Source organism: Canis aureus, chromosome X (assembly GCF_053574225.1).
Source record: "Canis aureus isolate CA01 chromosome X, VMU_Caureus_v.1.0, whole genome shotgun sequence".
In the NCBI taxonomy this organism is placed as follows: Eukaryota; Metazoa; Chordata; class Mammalia; order Carnivora; family Canidae; genus Canis; species Canis aureus.
Genome location: NC_135649.1, coordinates 24,459,322 through 24,473,755, shown reverse-complemented (window position 1 = coordinate 24,473,755; position 14,434 = coordinate 24,459,322). Strand labels below are relative to the sequence as shown.

Genomic DNA, 14,434 nt, shown 5'->3' with positions numbered 1-14,434 from the left:
GATTTACCCCAAAGATGCAGATTCAGTGAAACGCCGGGACACCTGCACCCCGATGTTTCTAGCAGCAATGTCCACAATAGCCCAACTGTGGAAGGAGCCTCGGTGTCCATCAAAAGATGAATCGATAAAGACGATGTGGTTTATGTATACAATGGAATATTACTCAGCCATTAGAAATGACAAATACCCACCATTTGCTTCAACGTGGATGGAACTGGAGGGTATTATGCTGAGTGAAATATGGCAATCGGAGAAGGACAAACATTATATGTTGTCATTCATTTGGGGAATATAAATAATAGTGAAAGGGAATAGAAGGGAAGGGAGGAGAAATGTGTGGGAAATATCAGAAAGGGAGACAGAACATACAGACTCCTAACTCTGGGAAACGAACTAGGGGTGGTGGAAGGGGAGGAGGGCGGGGGGTGGGGGTGGATAGGTGACAGGCACTGAGGGGGGCACTTGACGGGATGAGCGCTGGGTGTTATTCTGTATGTTGGCAAATTGAACACCAATAAAAAATAAATTTATTACTAAAAAAAGAAAAAATTAAAAAAATAATGAGTAATTTGAACAAGAGCACACTCAATCAATAATGGGATATAAAGTGATCTGACCAGAGAATAGATAGTGTGTTTCACATCCAGAAGTATAACTTCATGTGCAGGAATACCTTGTTTTATTGCACTTCACTTTATTTTCCTTTGCATATATTACATTTTTTTTTTTTACAAATTGAAAGTGTGTCACAATTCCATGTACAGCCAATCTAGAGGCACCATTTTTCCAACAGAATTTGCTCACTTTATGTCTCTGCATCACATGTTGATAATTCGCACAATATTGCTATTTATTATTATTATTTTTATGGTGACCGTGATCTGTGAATATTGATGTTATTATTGTAATAGTTTTGGGATAGCATAAGCTATGACTTTAATATTTAATTAATAAACACTATGTGTGTTCTGACTCTTCCACCGGGGGAAAAAAAGTATAATTATCACACAGTGTTATATTAGTTTCAGGTGTACAATATAATGATTCAACAATTCTATACATTTCTCAGTGTTTATCAAGAAGAGAGTCTATCCCCTTTATTTATTTTACATATTTCCTCACCCACCTCCCCTCTGGCAATCACTAGTTTGTTCTCTGTATTTAAGAGTGTTTTTTGTTCTTTTTTTCCTTTGTTTATTTGTTTTCTTAAATTCCACATATGATTGAAATCATGTTGTATTTGTCTTTCTCTGACATTTTTCATTTAGCATGATACCTTCTAGGTTCATACATGTTGTTGCAGATAGCATTAACTTCTGATTTCTTATTTTTTAAATTCCTTCCTCCTATTTTGAGGGTTCATTCTGTTTATTTTTTCATAAATTAGACATTAGCTCTTTGATATTCACCCATTAATTTTACTTACATAAACATTTAAGACTATAGATTTCTTTTTTTAAAAAAATTATTTATTTATGAGAGACATAAAGAGAGAGGCCGAGACATACGCAGAGGGAGAAGCAGGCTCCATACAGGGAGCCTGATGTGGGACTTGATCCTGGGTCTCCCAGATCACACCCTGGGCCAAAGGCAGATGGTCAATGGCTGAGCCACCAGCCATCCCAAGACTATACATTTCTTATTAATTTCAGCAGTAGTTGCATTCCACCCCTTAATATCTAATAATTTCTTCTCATTCTTCTCTTTTTTTTCTTTTTTTCTTTTCTTTTATTATTATTATTATTATTTTTTTTTTTAGATGGACTGGGAGAAGGGCAGAAGAAGAGGGAGACAGAGAATCTGAAGCAGGCTCCATGGCCAGTGCAGAGCCTATTGTGGGGCTAAATCTCACAACCCTGAGATCACGACTTGAACTGAAATCGAGTTGGACACAACCAACTGAGCCACCTAGGTGCCTCTCTTCTCATTCATTTTTAATTAGCTTATAATTTTCATTAATTTTTTATTTTTGATACTTTTTTGAAGAAATATCTTTTAGTATTTCCAATTGCAATGGTTATTTATTTTTTCTTATTTTTAAAGTTTTTTACAGACTTCACTCAGTTTCAATATTCAGTCTAAATTTAATTAATATTTCTGTGACAAATGCAAGGATATTAAAAGATTCTTAACCCAAATCAATTTCCATGGCTTAGTCCTTTAGTATTATAGAATTTTCATCCTTTGTATTATGTTAATACTACAAATTAATGCGGTCAGTATTTTAAATTTACCTCTATTTACATCATTTTAAAATGTTCATTATTTTTATACCATATGCATCTTATTCTGGGATTATTTCTATATATCCTCAATTAATAATGTAAAATTTCCTTTAGTGGATGCTCTATTGGCAGTAGACACTTTCATTATTGTCAAAAAAAATCTTTTTTTTTTTTTTTACCATCTTTCTTGGAATGATTTTCCTGGGTATGTAATTTTAGATTGAGAGTAATGCTTCTCTAGCTCTTTTAAGGTGGCATTCCACTATCTTCTGGTTCCATTGTGTTTTGCTAAGTTATCTATAAACAGAAGTGTGTTATTAAGCCAGGACTCTCAAATATATCTAAAAAATAAAATACCTAATTTATAGTGATTTATATCATTCAATAATTTTCATAGCTATATCAAGCCAGCAATGTGACATTCTGAAAATGCAGTTGAGGAGACATGTGCAAAATAGACATTTCTTTTTAGTTTAATGGCTTTATTCCACTCAGGCTGAAATTTTGGGAATACCTCTTTGTGATTTGGTTCCCATCCTGTTCTTTTTGCCTGTATTACCTCTCATTTTCTTCTGTTCCACCAATCTATGTGAACTTGATTGTATGTACCCTTCTGTACTTTTCTCCAAGTATTTATAATTACATTAAAATATACATTTACATATGTACATACAAATGTGCATAGACATATATATGGGAAAGTGTCACTGTTTTGTTTACCAAATAGTTTGAATTACAAATACTTCTCTGAATTTTCCATTTGTCTCCATATTTTGTAAAAATAACACTAATGAGAAAAAATTCATATAGGCATAATTTATTTAGTAATTTATTTATTGATTACCATGAAATATTTCCAGTATTTTACCACTAACTAAATGAGGCCATAAACATAATTGAAATAAAAAACAAAAAGCAGAGGTGTTGATTCTTAATACTCCCACTGGGAATAGGGGCCTTGAACTTAGAGAGCCTTAATCAAATAGTGACTTCTATTCACATTTAGCCACTTTGCCAAGGAAAACAGCTCCATCCTATTTAGTTGCCTAATCCCTGATAACAGCAGAGAACCTTATTTTGCTAATAAAGGATCAATTGAGTGAAAGGGTCTGTTAAGCCCTAACAGCAGGGTCGCATTTCTTTTAGGTAATTTCCCCTCCACCTCCCACACTTTCTCTGGTGATTTCTGTCTTTCCATAGCACGAGATCTGCCAAAAATATCCAAGATACTTGATTAAAATGAAGTCCCCAGGGATCCTACCAAGTCAGGCTTCTGGGCATGAGGCTCAAGCACCTGCTTTAACTATAAACCCTGCCATGTAGACACAACATTAACAAATAAAGGATTTCTCTGGAGAAAACAACTAACAATGTCCATGAGCCAGAAAGGGTGTAATAAAACTACTTAAAATGATTCATTATCTGGATAAGAAATTACTCTGCTGTTTTCAAAAATGAACTGAAACCAAAATGTCATATCAATTTTATCAAACACCATGCTAAAGCCCAAGGAAAGATGTCACCTTCCACAAGTGCTCCTGTGATCTTACACTTCAAGCAGCCCCTTGTGTTCTGGATTCCTTAAAAGCATCTTCTCTGAACAACATATGTCCCAAACTCCATGAAATCTGCAGAAGTGATCCACATCTGCTTGAAACTGCTCAGAGAGGTCACAATGGATGCACCTATCCATGCAGAAAAACATCTATCAGGAGAAGCTGTAATCTTGATGGGAGTTCCTCTGGAAGCCAGCTGTTCCAATTCTTTCATAAGTCTTTCCTCAAGCCCAGGGAAAAGAGTGGTGCCCCCAGACAGCACAATTTCCGCAAAAAGATTATTTTGGATGTCAGTGTCACACTTCATAATGCTGCTGGACACCATTTTGGAGAGTCCTGGGTTGTGAATACCCAGCTGATCGGGTGCAAAAAGAATTTCAGGCACTTGGTGCAGCTGGTCTCCAATGTAGATAACATTCCCGTCTGGCAGTCTGTATTCTCTCAGAACCTCTTCTGGCCTCTTGCATAGCTCTTTCTCTGGCTCCAAGGCCACATAACACAGCTTCTCTTTGATGTCACCAACTAAGGCCTTATTGAGTATGCAAGGGAAAGTACTTCCACTGGAAAGGAGGAGGCGAGTGAGGTGCTCTGTGATGTCCCTTCCTGCCACATAGAGCTTGGTGACAGCATGAGGCAGGGAATAACCCTCAAAGATAGGGACCGTGCAAGTGACCCCATCCCCACTGTCCACCACTAATCCTGTGACAGAGGCAGAGGCATATAGTGCTACCACTGCATGATTGGACAGGTAGAAAGCAGGCACATTGAAGGTCTCAAACATTACTTCGGCCATCTTCTCTCTAGTCTCCCTTGGGTTCAAGGAGGGCTCAGTCATGAGAACAGGTCGTTGACAAGGATTTACTCCTAGTTCCCACTCAAAAAGATACTTCCAAAGTTTCTCCATTTCATCCCATCTTGTTACCAGTCCACGCTCAATGGGGTAGTGCAAATGCAAGGCCTCATATTTGTATAGGGCTTTTTCTCCCACAAGGTACTTTTTCTTAGTGGCTTCTGATGATGGCATGTTGAATTTAGGATACCCCACAACAGAACTGATGATGCGACGGGGTCCAATCTCTCCAGACAGGCCTGCTTTGCAGAGTCCTGATCCATTGTCAAAAATTACAGCTGGAATATCTAATACATGTGGATTAAACATGTCTGAAGCATGCTCTTCTGAACTTAAAAAAAAAAAAAAACACTTTGCCACTTTGTATGACAATAGGCACCTCTGGAAGATTTAAAACCACAGGATTCCAAAGTTCTCAGGTTAACACTCAGGAGGAGCTAGCAGGCTGTCCCCATTCCCCCAGAATACCCCATCTTCAACCCATGAATCTTGTCCCCTTTCAGGCATCCCAGGGACTGCTATGGCAATTTCAGTGATGATTGCCTCCTGTGTAATAATCTAGCCAAGGCAACAATTATCCTCAGAGAGCAACAAAGGGATTTTAAGGGGTGGGGTCTCTGAGCCACCAATACTCCTAGCTTGTAGAAACATGAAAAAAGAGGAAGGTAGGTGCAGCTGGATGGCTCAGCAGTTGAGTGTCTGCCTTTGGCTCAGGTCATGGTCCTGGGGTCTTGGGATGGAGTCTTGTATTGGGCTCCCCACAGGGAGCCTGCTTCTCCCTTGGCCTATGTCTCTGTCCCTCTTTGTGTCTTTCATGAAAAAATAAATAAAATCTTAAAAAGATAAAAAGAGGAAGGTAAAGCATACCTATGAGCAGTTTATGTCTATGAATCTGAAGCAAAAGCCTAGACATAGAACCAAGTAAAGCAACCAAACTGTGGGCTTCTTTCAGAAAACTGGCTTCTATGCACTGCTAAATTATTTTGGGGGAATGACAAAATATACCCTTCCCTTTGCTAAGGGGAGGAACTAACCACAAAACACAAGTTCAGATTGGAATAAAGATGCCCTTAATCCAGTTTCAGAGGTGCTCAGAAAACTCTTTTATTATCCCCCCATATGTGTTTCTTGTTTTCAACAGTTTTCTTGAGATAAATTTCACAAACAATGCATCCACTCATTTATACTGTACATTCCTATGATTTTCAGTATATTCACTGTTTTGTGAAAATCTCACAAAAATCAAGTTTTGAATATTTTATTTACCCCAAAAAGAAACCCTGTATCCTTCAGCTATCACTCTCTTTAGAGAGTCCTCCTGGGCCCTAAACATCACTAATATATTTTCTGTCTCTATAAATTTCTTCTGCCTTTTTCATATAAATGGAAGCATGTAGTATGAGGCCTTTTGTGTCTGACTTAATTAATTTAGCATATTGTCTGCAATATTCTTCCACTGTTTGGATATAATACAGTTTCTTTACCTATCTTACAGCATACTATTTATTTATAATCCTTATGTATCTATATAATATCAGCAGAAATATTCACTCTACTTCTTTGAACTTTTTTATAGAACTGGTTTTTAGGGGGCACCTGGGTGATTCACTTGGTTAAGTGTCTGCCTTTGGCTCAGGTCATGATCTAAGGGTCCCAACATGGGGCTCCCTACTTATTGAGGAACTGCTTCTCCCTCTCCCTCTTGCCTTTCTCCCCTGCTCATGCTCTCTTTCGGGCTCTCTCTCGCTCGCTTGCTCTCTCTCTCTCTCAAATAAATAAATAAAATCTTAAAAAAATTAAAAGAGCTGGCTTTTGGCTAGGGTAGTAATACTGATAGCAGACAAAATAGACTTTAAAACAAAGACTGTAGCAAGAGACATACATAATGATAAAGGGATCAATCCAACAAGGGGATATACCAATAATAAATATCTATGTATCCAACATAGGAGCACCAAAATACATAAAGCAAATATTAACAGACATAAAAAACTAAGAATAATATAATATTAATAGAGTACTTTAACAGGCCACTAACATCAATGGATATATCATCCAGACAGAAAACGAACAAGGAAACCATAGCTTTGAATGACATAGCAGTTCAGATGAAATTAACAGATATATACAGAATATATACATTCTTTTCAAGTGCCCATGAAACATTCTCCAGGATAGATTACATGTTAGACCACAAAACAAGTCTCATTAATTCTAAGAAGATTTAAATCATATCAGGCATCTTTTTTGAAGATTTAAATGATATCAAGCACCTTTTTTGACCACAGCAGCATGAAACTAGAAATTAGTAAGAAGATTGGGCTCCTGTATGGAGCCTGCTTCTCCTCCCTCTGCCTGTGCCTCTGCCTCTCTGTGTCTCTCATCAATAAATAAATAAAACTTAAAAAAAAGAAATTAGTAAGAAGAAACACCTCTGGAAAAATCACAAACGCATTGAGGCTAAACAACATGCTACTTAACAGTTAATGGGTTCATGAAGAAATTAAAGAAGAAATTAAAGAATACATGGAGCCAAAAGAAAAAAAAAAGAATGAAAACAAAATGTTCCAGAATCTTTGGGATGCAGCAAAAGCAGTTCTAAGGAGGAAGTTTATAGTGTAGAGGCCTACCTCATGAAACAAGAAGAATCTCTAAACAACCTAAACTTACATATAAAAGGCTGAAAAAAGAATAATAAAGCCCAAAGATCTCAGGAGAAAGGAAATAGTAAAGATTAGAGCAGAAAAAAATGAAATACAAACTAAGTAAAACAACAGACAAAATCCAATGAAACCAAGTGTTGTTTCTTTGAAAAAATAAACAAAACCAATAAACATTACAGGCTCATCAAAAAAAGAAAACAAATACATAAAATTATAAATGAGGGAGGAGAAATAAAAACTGATTCCAAAGGATTATAAGAATATTATGAAATATTACATGCCAACAAATTGGATAACCTAGGAGAAATGGATAAATTCCTGGAAACATATAATCTCACAAAACTGAATCAGTAAGGAATAAAAATTTAAAGAAACAAATTGCTAGTAATGAAACTAATCACTATTCAAAAAATTCACAGCAAACAAAAGTTCTGGTGGAGATGATTTTACAGGTGAATTCCATTAAACATTTAAAGAGGCATTAATACCTATTCTTCTCAATCTTCCAAAAAAAATAAGAGGAAGGAAAAGTTCCAAATTAAGTCTATGAGGACAGTATTACCTCACTACCAAAACCAGACAGACACTACAACAAAAAAAAAAGACAGAATAACTATAGACAGATATCTACAGACCAATAACATAGGTGTAAAAATCTTCAACATAATATCAGCAAACTGAATTCAACAATTTATTTATTTATTTATTTATTTATTTATTTTTATTTTTAATTATTTATTTATTTATTTATTTATTTATTTATTTATTTATTTATGATAGTCACAGAGAGAGAGAGAGAGAGGCAGAGACACAGGCAGAGGGAGAAGCAGGCTCCATGCACCGGGAGCCTGATGTGGGATTCGATCCCGGGTCTCCAGGATCGTGCCCCGGGCCAAAGGCAGGCGCCAAACCGCTGCGCCACCCAGGGATCCCCTCAACAATATATTTAAAAATCATTCACTATGATCAAGTAAGATGTATTCTAGTGATACAAGTGTGTTTCAATACTTGCAAATATGTGTGATAAGTCACATTTATAAGAAAAAGAATAAAAACCGTGTGATCATCTCAATAAATGTAAACAAAAAGCATTTGACAAAATATATCATCCATTTATAATAAAAACTCTCGACAAAGTGGAGTTAGAGGGAACATACCTCAACATAATGAAGGCCATTTATGAAAAACCAATAGCTAACATCATACTCAATGGTGAAAAACTGAGAGGTATTACTTTAAGTCATGAAAATACAAGTACGTCCATTCTCACTACTTTTATTCAACATAATACTGGAAGTCTGAACTATAGCAAAAAGAAAAGAAAAGAATAAATAAATAAATAAATAAATAAATAAATAAATAAATATCTAAATTGGTAGGGAAGAAGTAAAACTATCATTATTTGCAGATGATATGACACTATATATAGAAAACCCTAATGACTCCAACAAAAAAAAAATTAGAACGGATTCATGACTTCAGTAAAGTCATAGGGTACAAAGTCTAAGTGCAGAAATCTGTTGCCTATATATAGATAAATAATGAAGTAGCAGAAAATTAAGAAAAGCAATCTTATTTATAATTACCCTAAAAAGTACCTAAGGAAAAAATTAACCAAGGAGGTAAAAGATCTGTACTCTGAAAACTATAAAACACTGACAAAAGAAAATTGAAGAGGACCTAAAAAGATTGAAAGATATTCCATGCTTATGGATTGGAAGAATTAATATCATTAAAATGATCATACTACTCAAAACCATCTACAGATTCAATGCAATTCCTATCAAAATACAAAGAGCATTCTTCACATGACTAGAACAAATAATACTAAAATTCTTATGGAACCGCAAAAGACCTTGAATAACAAAAGCAATTCTGACAAAGAACAAAGCTGGTGGTATCATAATTCCAGATTTCAAAATTATTAAAAAGCTGTAGTAATCAAAACAGTATGATATTTTCATAAAAACAGACACAAAGATCAATGAAACAGAATAGAGAACCAAGAAATAAACCCCACACTTATATGATCAATTAATCTGTGATAAAAGAGGCAATAATATACAATGGAGAAAAGACAGTGACTTCAAGAAATGGCTCTGGAAAAACTGAACAGCTACATAAGAAAGAATAAAACTAGAACACCATACACAAAAAATAGACTCAAAATAGATTAAGGATTTAAATGTGAGACCTGAAACCATTTTTAAAAATTCTGAAAAAAAAAAAGACTTAGGGAGCAATCCTTTTGACTTTGGCCATAGCAACATTTATCTAGATAGATCTCCTGAGGCAAGGGAAACAAAAGCAAAAATAAACTACCAGGACTACATCAAAATAAAAAACCTTCTGCACAGTGAGGGAAGCCACCAGCAAAATAAAAGACAACCTACTAAATGAGAGAAGGGAGACGTTTGCCAATAATATATCTGATAACTGGTTAACATCAAAAGTATATAAAGAACTTACACAACTCAATACCCAAGAAACAAATAATCCAATGAAAAATGGGCAGAAGATCTGAATAGACATTTTTCCAAAGAAGACATACAGTTGGCCAATATATACATGAAAGATAATCAACATCACCAATCATTAGAGAAAGGCAAATCAATATCACAATGAGATATCACCTTGGGCTTATCAGAATGGGTAGACTTGAAAGAAAGAAAGAAGAAAAGAAGAAAGAAAGAAAGAAAGAAAGAAAGAAAGAAAGAAAGATGATGAAAGAAAGAAAGAAGAAAGAAAGAAGAAAAAGAAAGAAAGAGAGAGAAAGAAAGAAAGAAAGAAAGAAAGAAAGAAGAAGAAAGAAAGAGAGAGAGAGAGAAGAAAGAAAGAAAGAAAGAAAGAAAGAAAGAAAGAAAGAAAGAGAAAGAAGAAAGAGAATGAATGAATATTGGCAAGTATGTGAAGAAAAAGGAACCCTCGGTACTGTTACTGGGAATGTAAATTGGTACAATTACACTGGAAAACAGTATGGCAACTAATAAAAAAGAAAAAAAATAGGAAGACCATATGATCAGTAATCTTACTACTGGCTTTTTACTCAAAGCAAACAAAAACACTAATTTAAAGGGGTAAATGCACTCCTATGTTATTGCAGACTCACAATAGCCAAGATATAGAAACAAGCCAAGTGTCTATTTATAGATGAATGGATAAAGATATGTTATACATATACAGTGAAATATTATTCAGTAAAAAAAGAATGAAATCTTGACATTTCTGACTACATGGATAGACCTGGATGGTATTGTGATAAGTGAAATGAGTGAGACAGAGAAACACAAATACATGATTTCACTTATGTGTGAAATCTAAGAAACAAAACAAATGAATAAAGAAACAAACAAAAACCGAAAAATTGGACTATTAAATATGGAGAGCAAACTGTTGGTTTCCAGATGGGAGGTGGATGGGAAGATGGGTGAAACAGATGAAGGTAATTAAGTGGTATAAATTTACAGTTATATAATAAATGTCACAGAGGTGAAAAGTACAGCATAGGAATTTTGTCAATAATGCAGTATTTATGGTGACATATTTTGATTACGCTTATCATGGAGAGTGCTAAGTAATGTATAGAATTGCTGAATCAGGACGTTGTATGTTTGAAACTAATATAACATTTTATTTTATACTTCAATTTAAAAGTTTTAAAAATAGGGCAGCCTGGGTGGCTCAGTGGTTTAGCGTCGCCTTTGGTCTTGGGCGTAATCCTGGAGACCCGGGATGGAGTCCCACATCAGGCACCCTACATGGAGCCTGCTTCTCTCTGTACCAATCTTTATCTCTCTCTCTATCTCTCTCTTTCATGAATAAACAAATACAATTTTTTAAAAAGTAGGTTAAAAAGTTTTAAAACTAAAAGAACCAGATTTTGCTTTCATTGATTTCCCTATTATTTTTATATTCTCTATTTCAATAATTCCTGCACTATTTTTTAAATCATTTCATTCCTTTTGTTCTTCTTTCTCCAGTGTGTTCAGTTGGAAGGTTCAGAAATGGATGAGGCACATTTCTATTTTTTAATATAGACTGAGATGATTCATTTTATTTGTCAATTTGGCTAAGCTATTGTGTCCAATTGTTTGGTGAAACACTAGTCTATATGTTTCTGTGAAACTATTTTGTAGATATAAATAACATTTAAATTCTGTTTACTTAAATAAAGGCAATTAAGGTGGGTGAGCTTCAAATAATCAACTGAGAACCTTTGGAGCAATGATAAAAGTTTCTTGGAGAAAAAGGAATTCTTCCTCAAGACTGAGTTTTCAGGCTGGCCATTTCTGACTAAAGACTGTAACATTGTGATGGTTAAATTTATGTTGACTTGATTTGGCTAAGGAATGCACAGATAGCCTGTACAAGATTATCTCTGAGTGTATCCCTGAAGATATTTCTTGCAGAGATTAGCATTTGAATTGGTAAAGTGAGTAAGGAAAATTAGCCTCACCAATGCAAGTAAACGTTATTCAAACTGTTGAAGGCCCTGAATAGAACAAAAAGGCAAAGGAAAAGTAAATTTACTTTCTGAAAGAGGATGTCTCTGGGACACTCATCTCCTGCTGTTGGACAATAAACACAGCTGCTTTTGATTCTTGGACCTTTAAACATAGACCAGAACTTTCACCATTGACTCCCCTGATTCTCAGTTATTTAAGTTTGAACTGGAATTATACTACCAGCTTTCCTGAGTCTCCAGGTTACATATGGCAGTACATAGGACTTCTCAGTTTCCATAACTGCATGAGCAATCCCTCATAATCTATCATCTATCATCTATCTATCTATCTATCATCTATCTATCATCTATCTATCATCTATCTATCATCATCATCATCTATCCATCCACCCATTCTTTTAGATTTATTTCTCTGGAGAACCCTAATTCAAACATCAAGTCTTCTTTTTCCAGCATTTTTGAGATACACTTGATATATCAAAATTACAAATATATGGAAGATGGCTGAAGAGTAGGGTCCCCAAATCACCTGTCTCCACCAACTTACCTAGATAACCTTCAAATCATCCTGAAAATCTACGAATTCAGCCTGAGATTTAAAGAGAGACCAGCTGGAACGCTACAGTGAGAAGAGTTCACGCTTCTATCAAGGTAGGAAGACGGGGTGGGGGGGAAGAAATAAAGAAACAAAAGGCCTCCAAGGGGGAGGGGCCCCGCGAGGAGCCGGGCTAAGGCCCGGGCGAGTGCCCCCAGGACAGGAGAGCCCCGTCCCGGAGACGCAGGAGCTGCACCGACCTTCCCAGGCGGAAAGGGGCTCACAGGGAGTTGGAGCAGGACCCCAGGAGGGCGGGGATGCCCTCAGGCTCCCTGGGACACTAACAGACACCTGCGCCCCTGGGAGAGTGCGCCGAGCTCCCTAAGGGCTGCAGCGCGCATGGCGGGACCCGGAGCAGCTCGGAGGGGTTCGGGCGGCAGCTCCGCGGAGGGGGCTTCGCGGCCCGGGAGCGCGAATCCAACAGCGCAGGCCCCGGAGCACAGGGCACCGGGACACAGCCCAGGATCCGGTTACATCTAATCAATGGAATATTATTCAATGCTAAAAAGAAATGAGGTGTCAAGCCATGAAAAGACACAGAGTACACTTGAGTGCATATTGCTAAATGAAAGAAGCCAATTTAAATGGGTCAAATAATAATAATGTATGATTCCAACTACATAACACCCTGGAAAAGGCAAAACTATGGAAATAACTAAAAATAAGAAGATCAGTGGTTGTCAGGGGTGTGTGTGGGGATGGGGAGAAGGAATGTATAGGCAGAGCAAAATGAAAATCCTGAAACTTTCAACCTTTTGAATAATAAATTTCAATTTGCTTCTTTGTTCAGTCCTCGGCAACCCCTATTCTATTTTCTGCTTCCATGAGTATATTTTTGATACTTCATGTATTGGAATTATGCAATATTAGTCCTTCTGTTACTGCTTTAATTTCACTTAGCATAATGTCTTCATGATTCATTTACACTGTCACATATGGTAAGATTTCCTTTATTTTAAAATGAATAATATCCATTGTATGAATATACCATATTTTCTATATGCATTTATCTCTTGATAGATGTTCAGATTATTTCCACATATTTGAAATTATGAGTAATTCTACAATAACATGAGAGTACAAATATCTCTTCAAGATCTTAATTTAAATTATTTTTGGTAAATACCCAAGAAGTAGGAAATTGGATAATATGACAGTTATATTTTTTTAGTTTTTTGAGGAAAATCTATACTCTTTTCCATAAAGATGGCACCATTTTATATTTCCATCAACAGTGTAAAAAAAGTTTCAATTTCCCCAAATCCTTACCATTACTTGTATCTTTTTTTAATTTTTGACAACAGATATTGTATAGGTGTAAAGGCATATCTCCTTGCAGTTTTGATTTGTATTAAACCGGTAATTAGTAATATTGAGCATTTATTCATATACTTGCTGACCATTCGTATATCTTTTTATGTTTGTTTAACATATATGCCTATTTAAGCCCTTTGACCTTTTAAAAATCAGGTTGCTTTGTTGTTATTGAGTTGTGGCAATTTCCTATATATTTGGAGATTAACCTGCTTTCAGATATATAATTTGTAAATAATTACTTTTGTTTCATAAGTTTCCTTTTCACTGTGTTGATTGTGTACTTTACTGTGCAAACCATTTAGTTGCATAAATTCTCACTTGTTGAACTTGTTTTTGCTACCTATGTCTTTAGTGTCATATAAGAAAATAATTTGCCCAGATCAATGTTATAGGGATCCCTGGGTGGCGCAGCGGTTTGGCGCCTGCCTTTGACCCAGGGTGCGATCCTGGAGACCTGGGATCGAATCCCACGTCGGGCTCCCGGTGCATGGAGCCTGCTTCTCCCTCTGCCTGTGTCTCTGCCTCTCTCTCTCTCACTGTGTGCCTATCATAAAAAAAAAAGAAAATAATTTGCCCAGATCAATGTTATAAAGGTTTTCCTATGTATTTTCTTTTAGGAGTTTCAAATTTTCAGGTCTTACTTGTAAGCACTCCATCTATTTTGAGTTGGTTTTTGTGTATTGTATAAGAAAAAGGTTCAATTTCACTTTTTACATGTGGATATCCAGTTGTTTCAACACCATTTATTGATAAAACAATCTTT

The 14,434-nt window shown here is 35.9% G+C and overlaps 1 protein-coding gene across 1 annotated transcript; it reads right to left on the bottom strand.

Moving 5' to 3' along the window:
- Positions 1-3,696: 3,696 nt before the first annotated feature.
- ACTRT1 (actin related protein T1) lies at positions 3,697-5,152 on the bottom strand. The gene has a single exon (XM_077887814.1). The coding sequence runs from the start codon at positions 4,938-4,940 to the stop codon at positions 3,807-3,809; it is 1,134 nt and encodes a 377-aa protein (XP_077743940.1). The 5' UTR covers positions 4,941-5,152; the 3' UTR covers positions 3,697-3,806.
- Between the last annotated feature and the right edge of the window lie 9,282 nt (positions 5,153-14,434).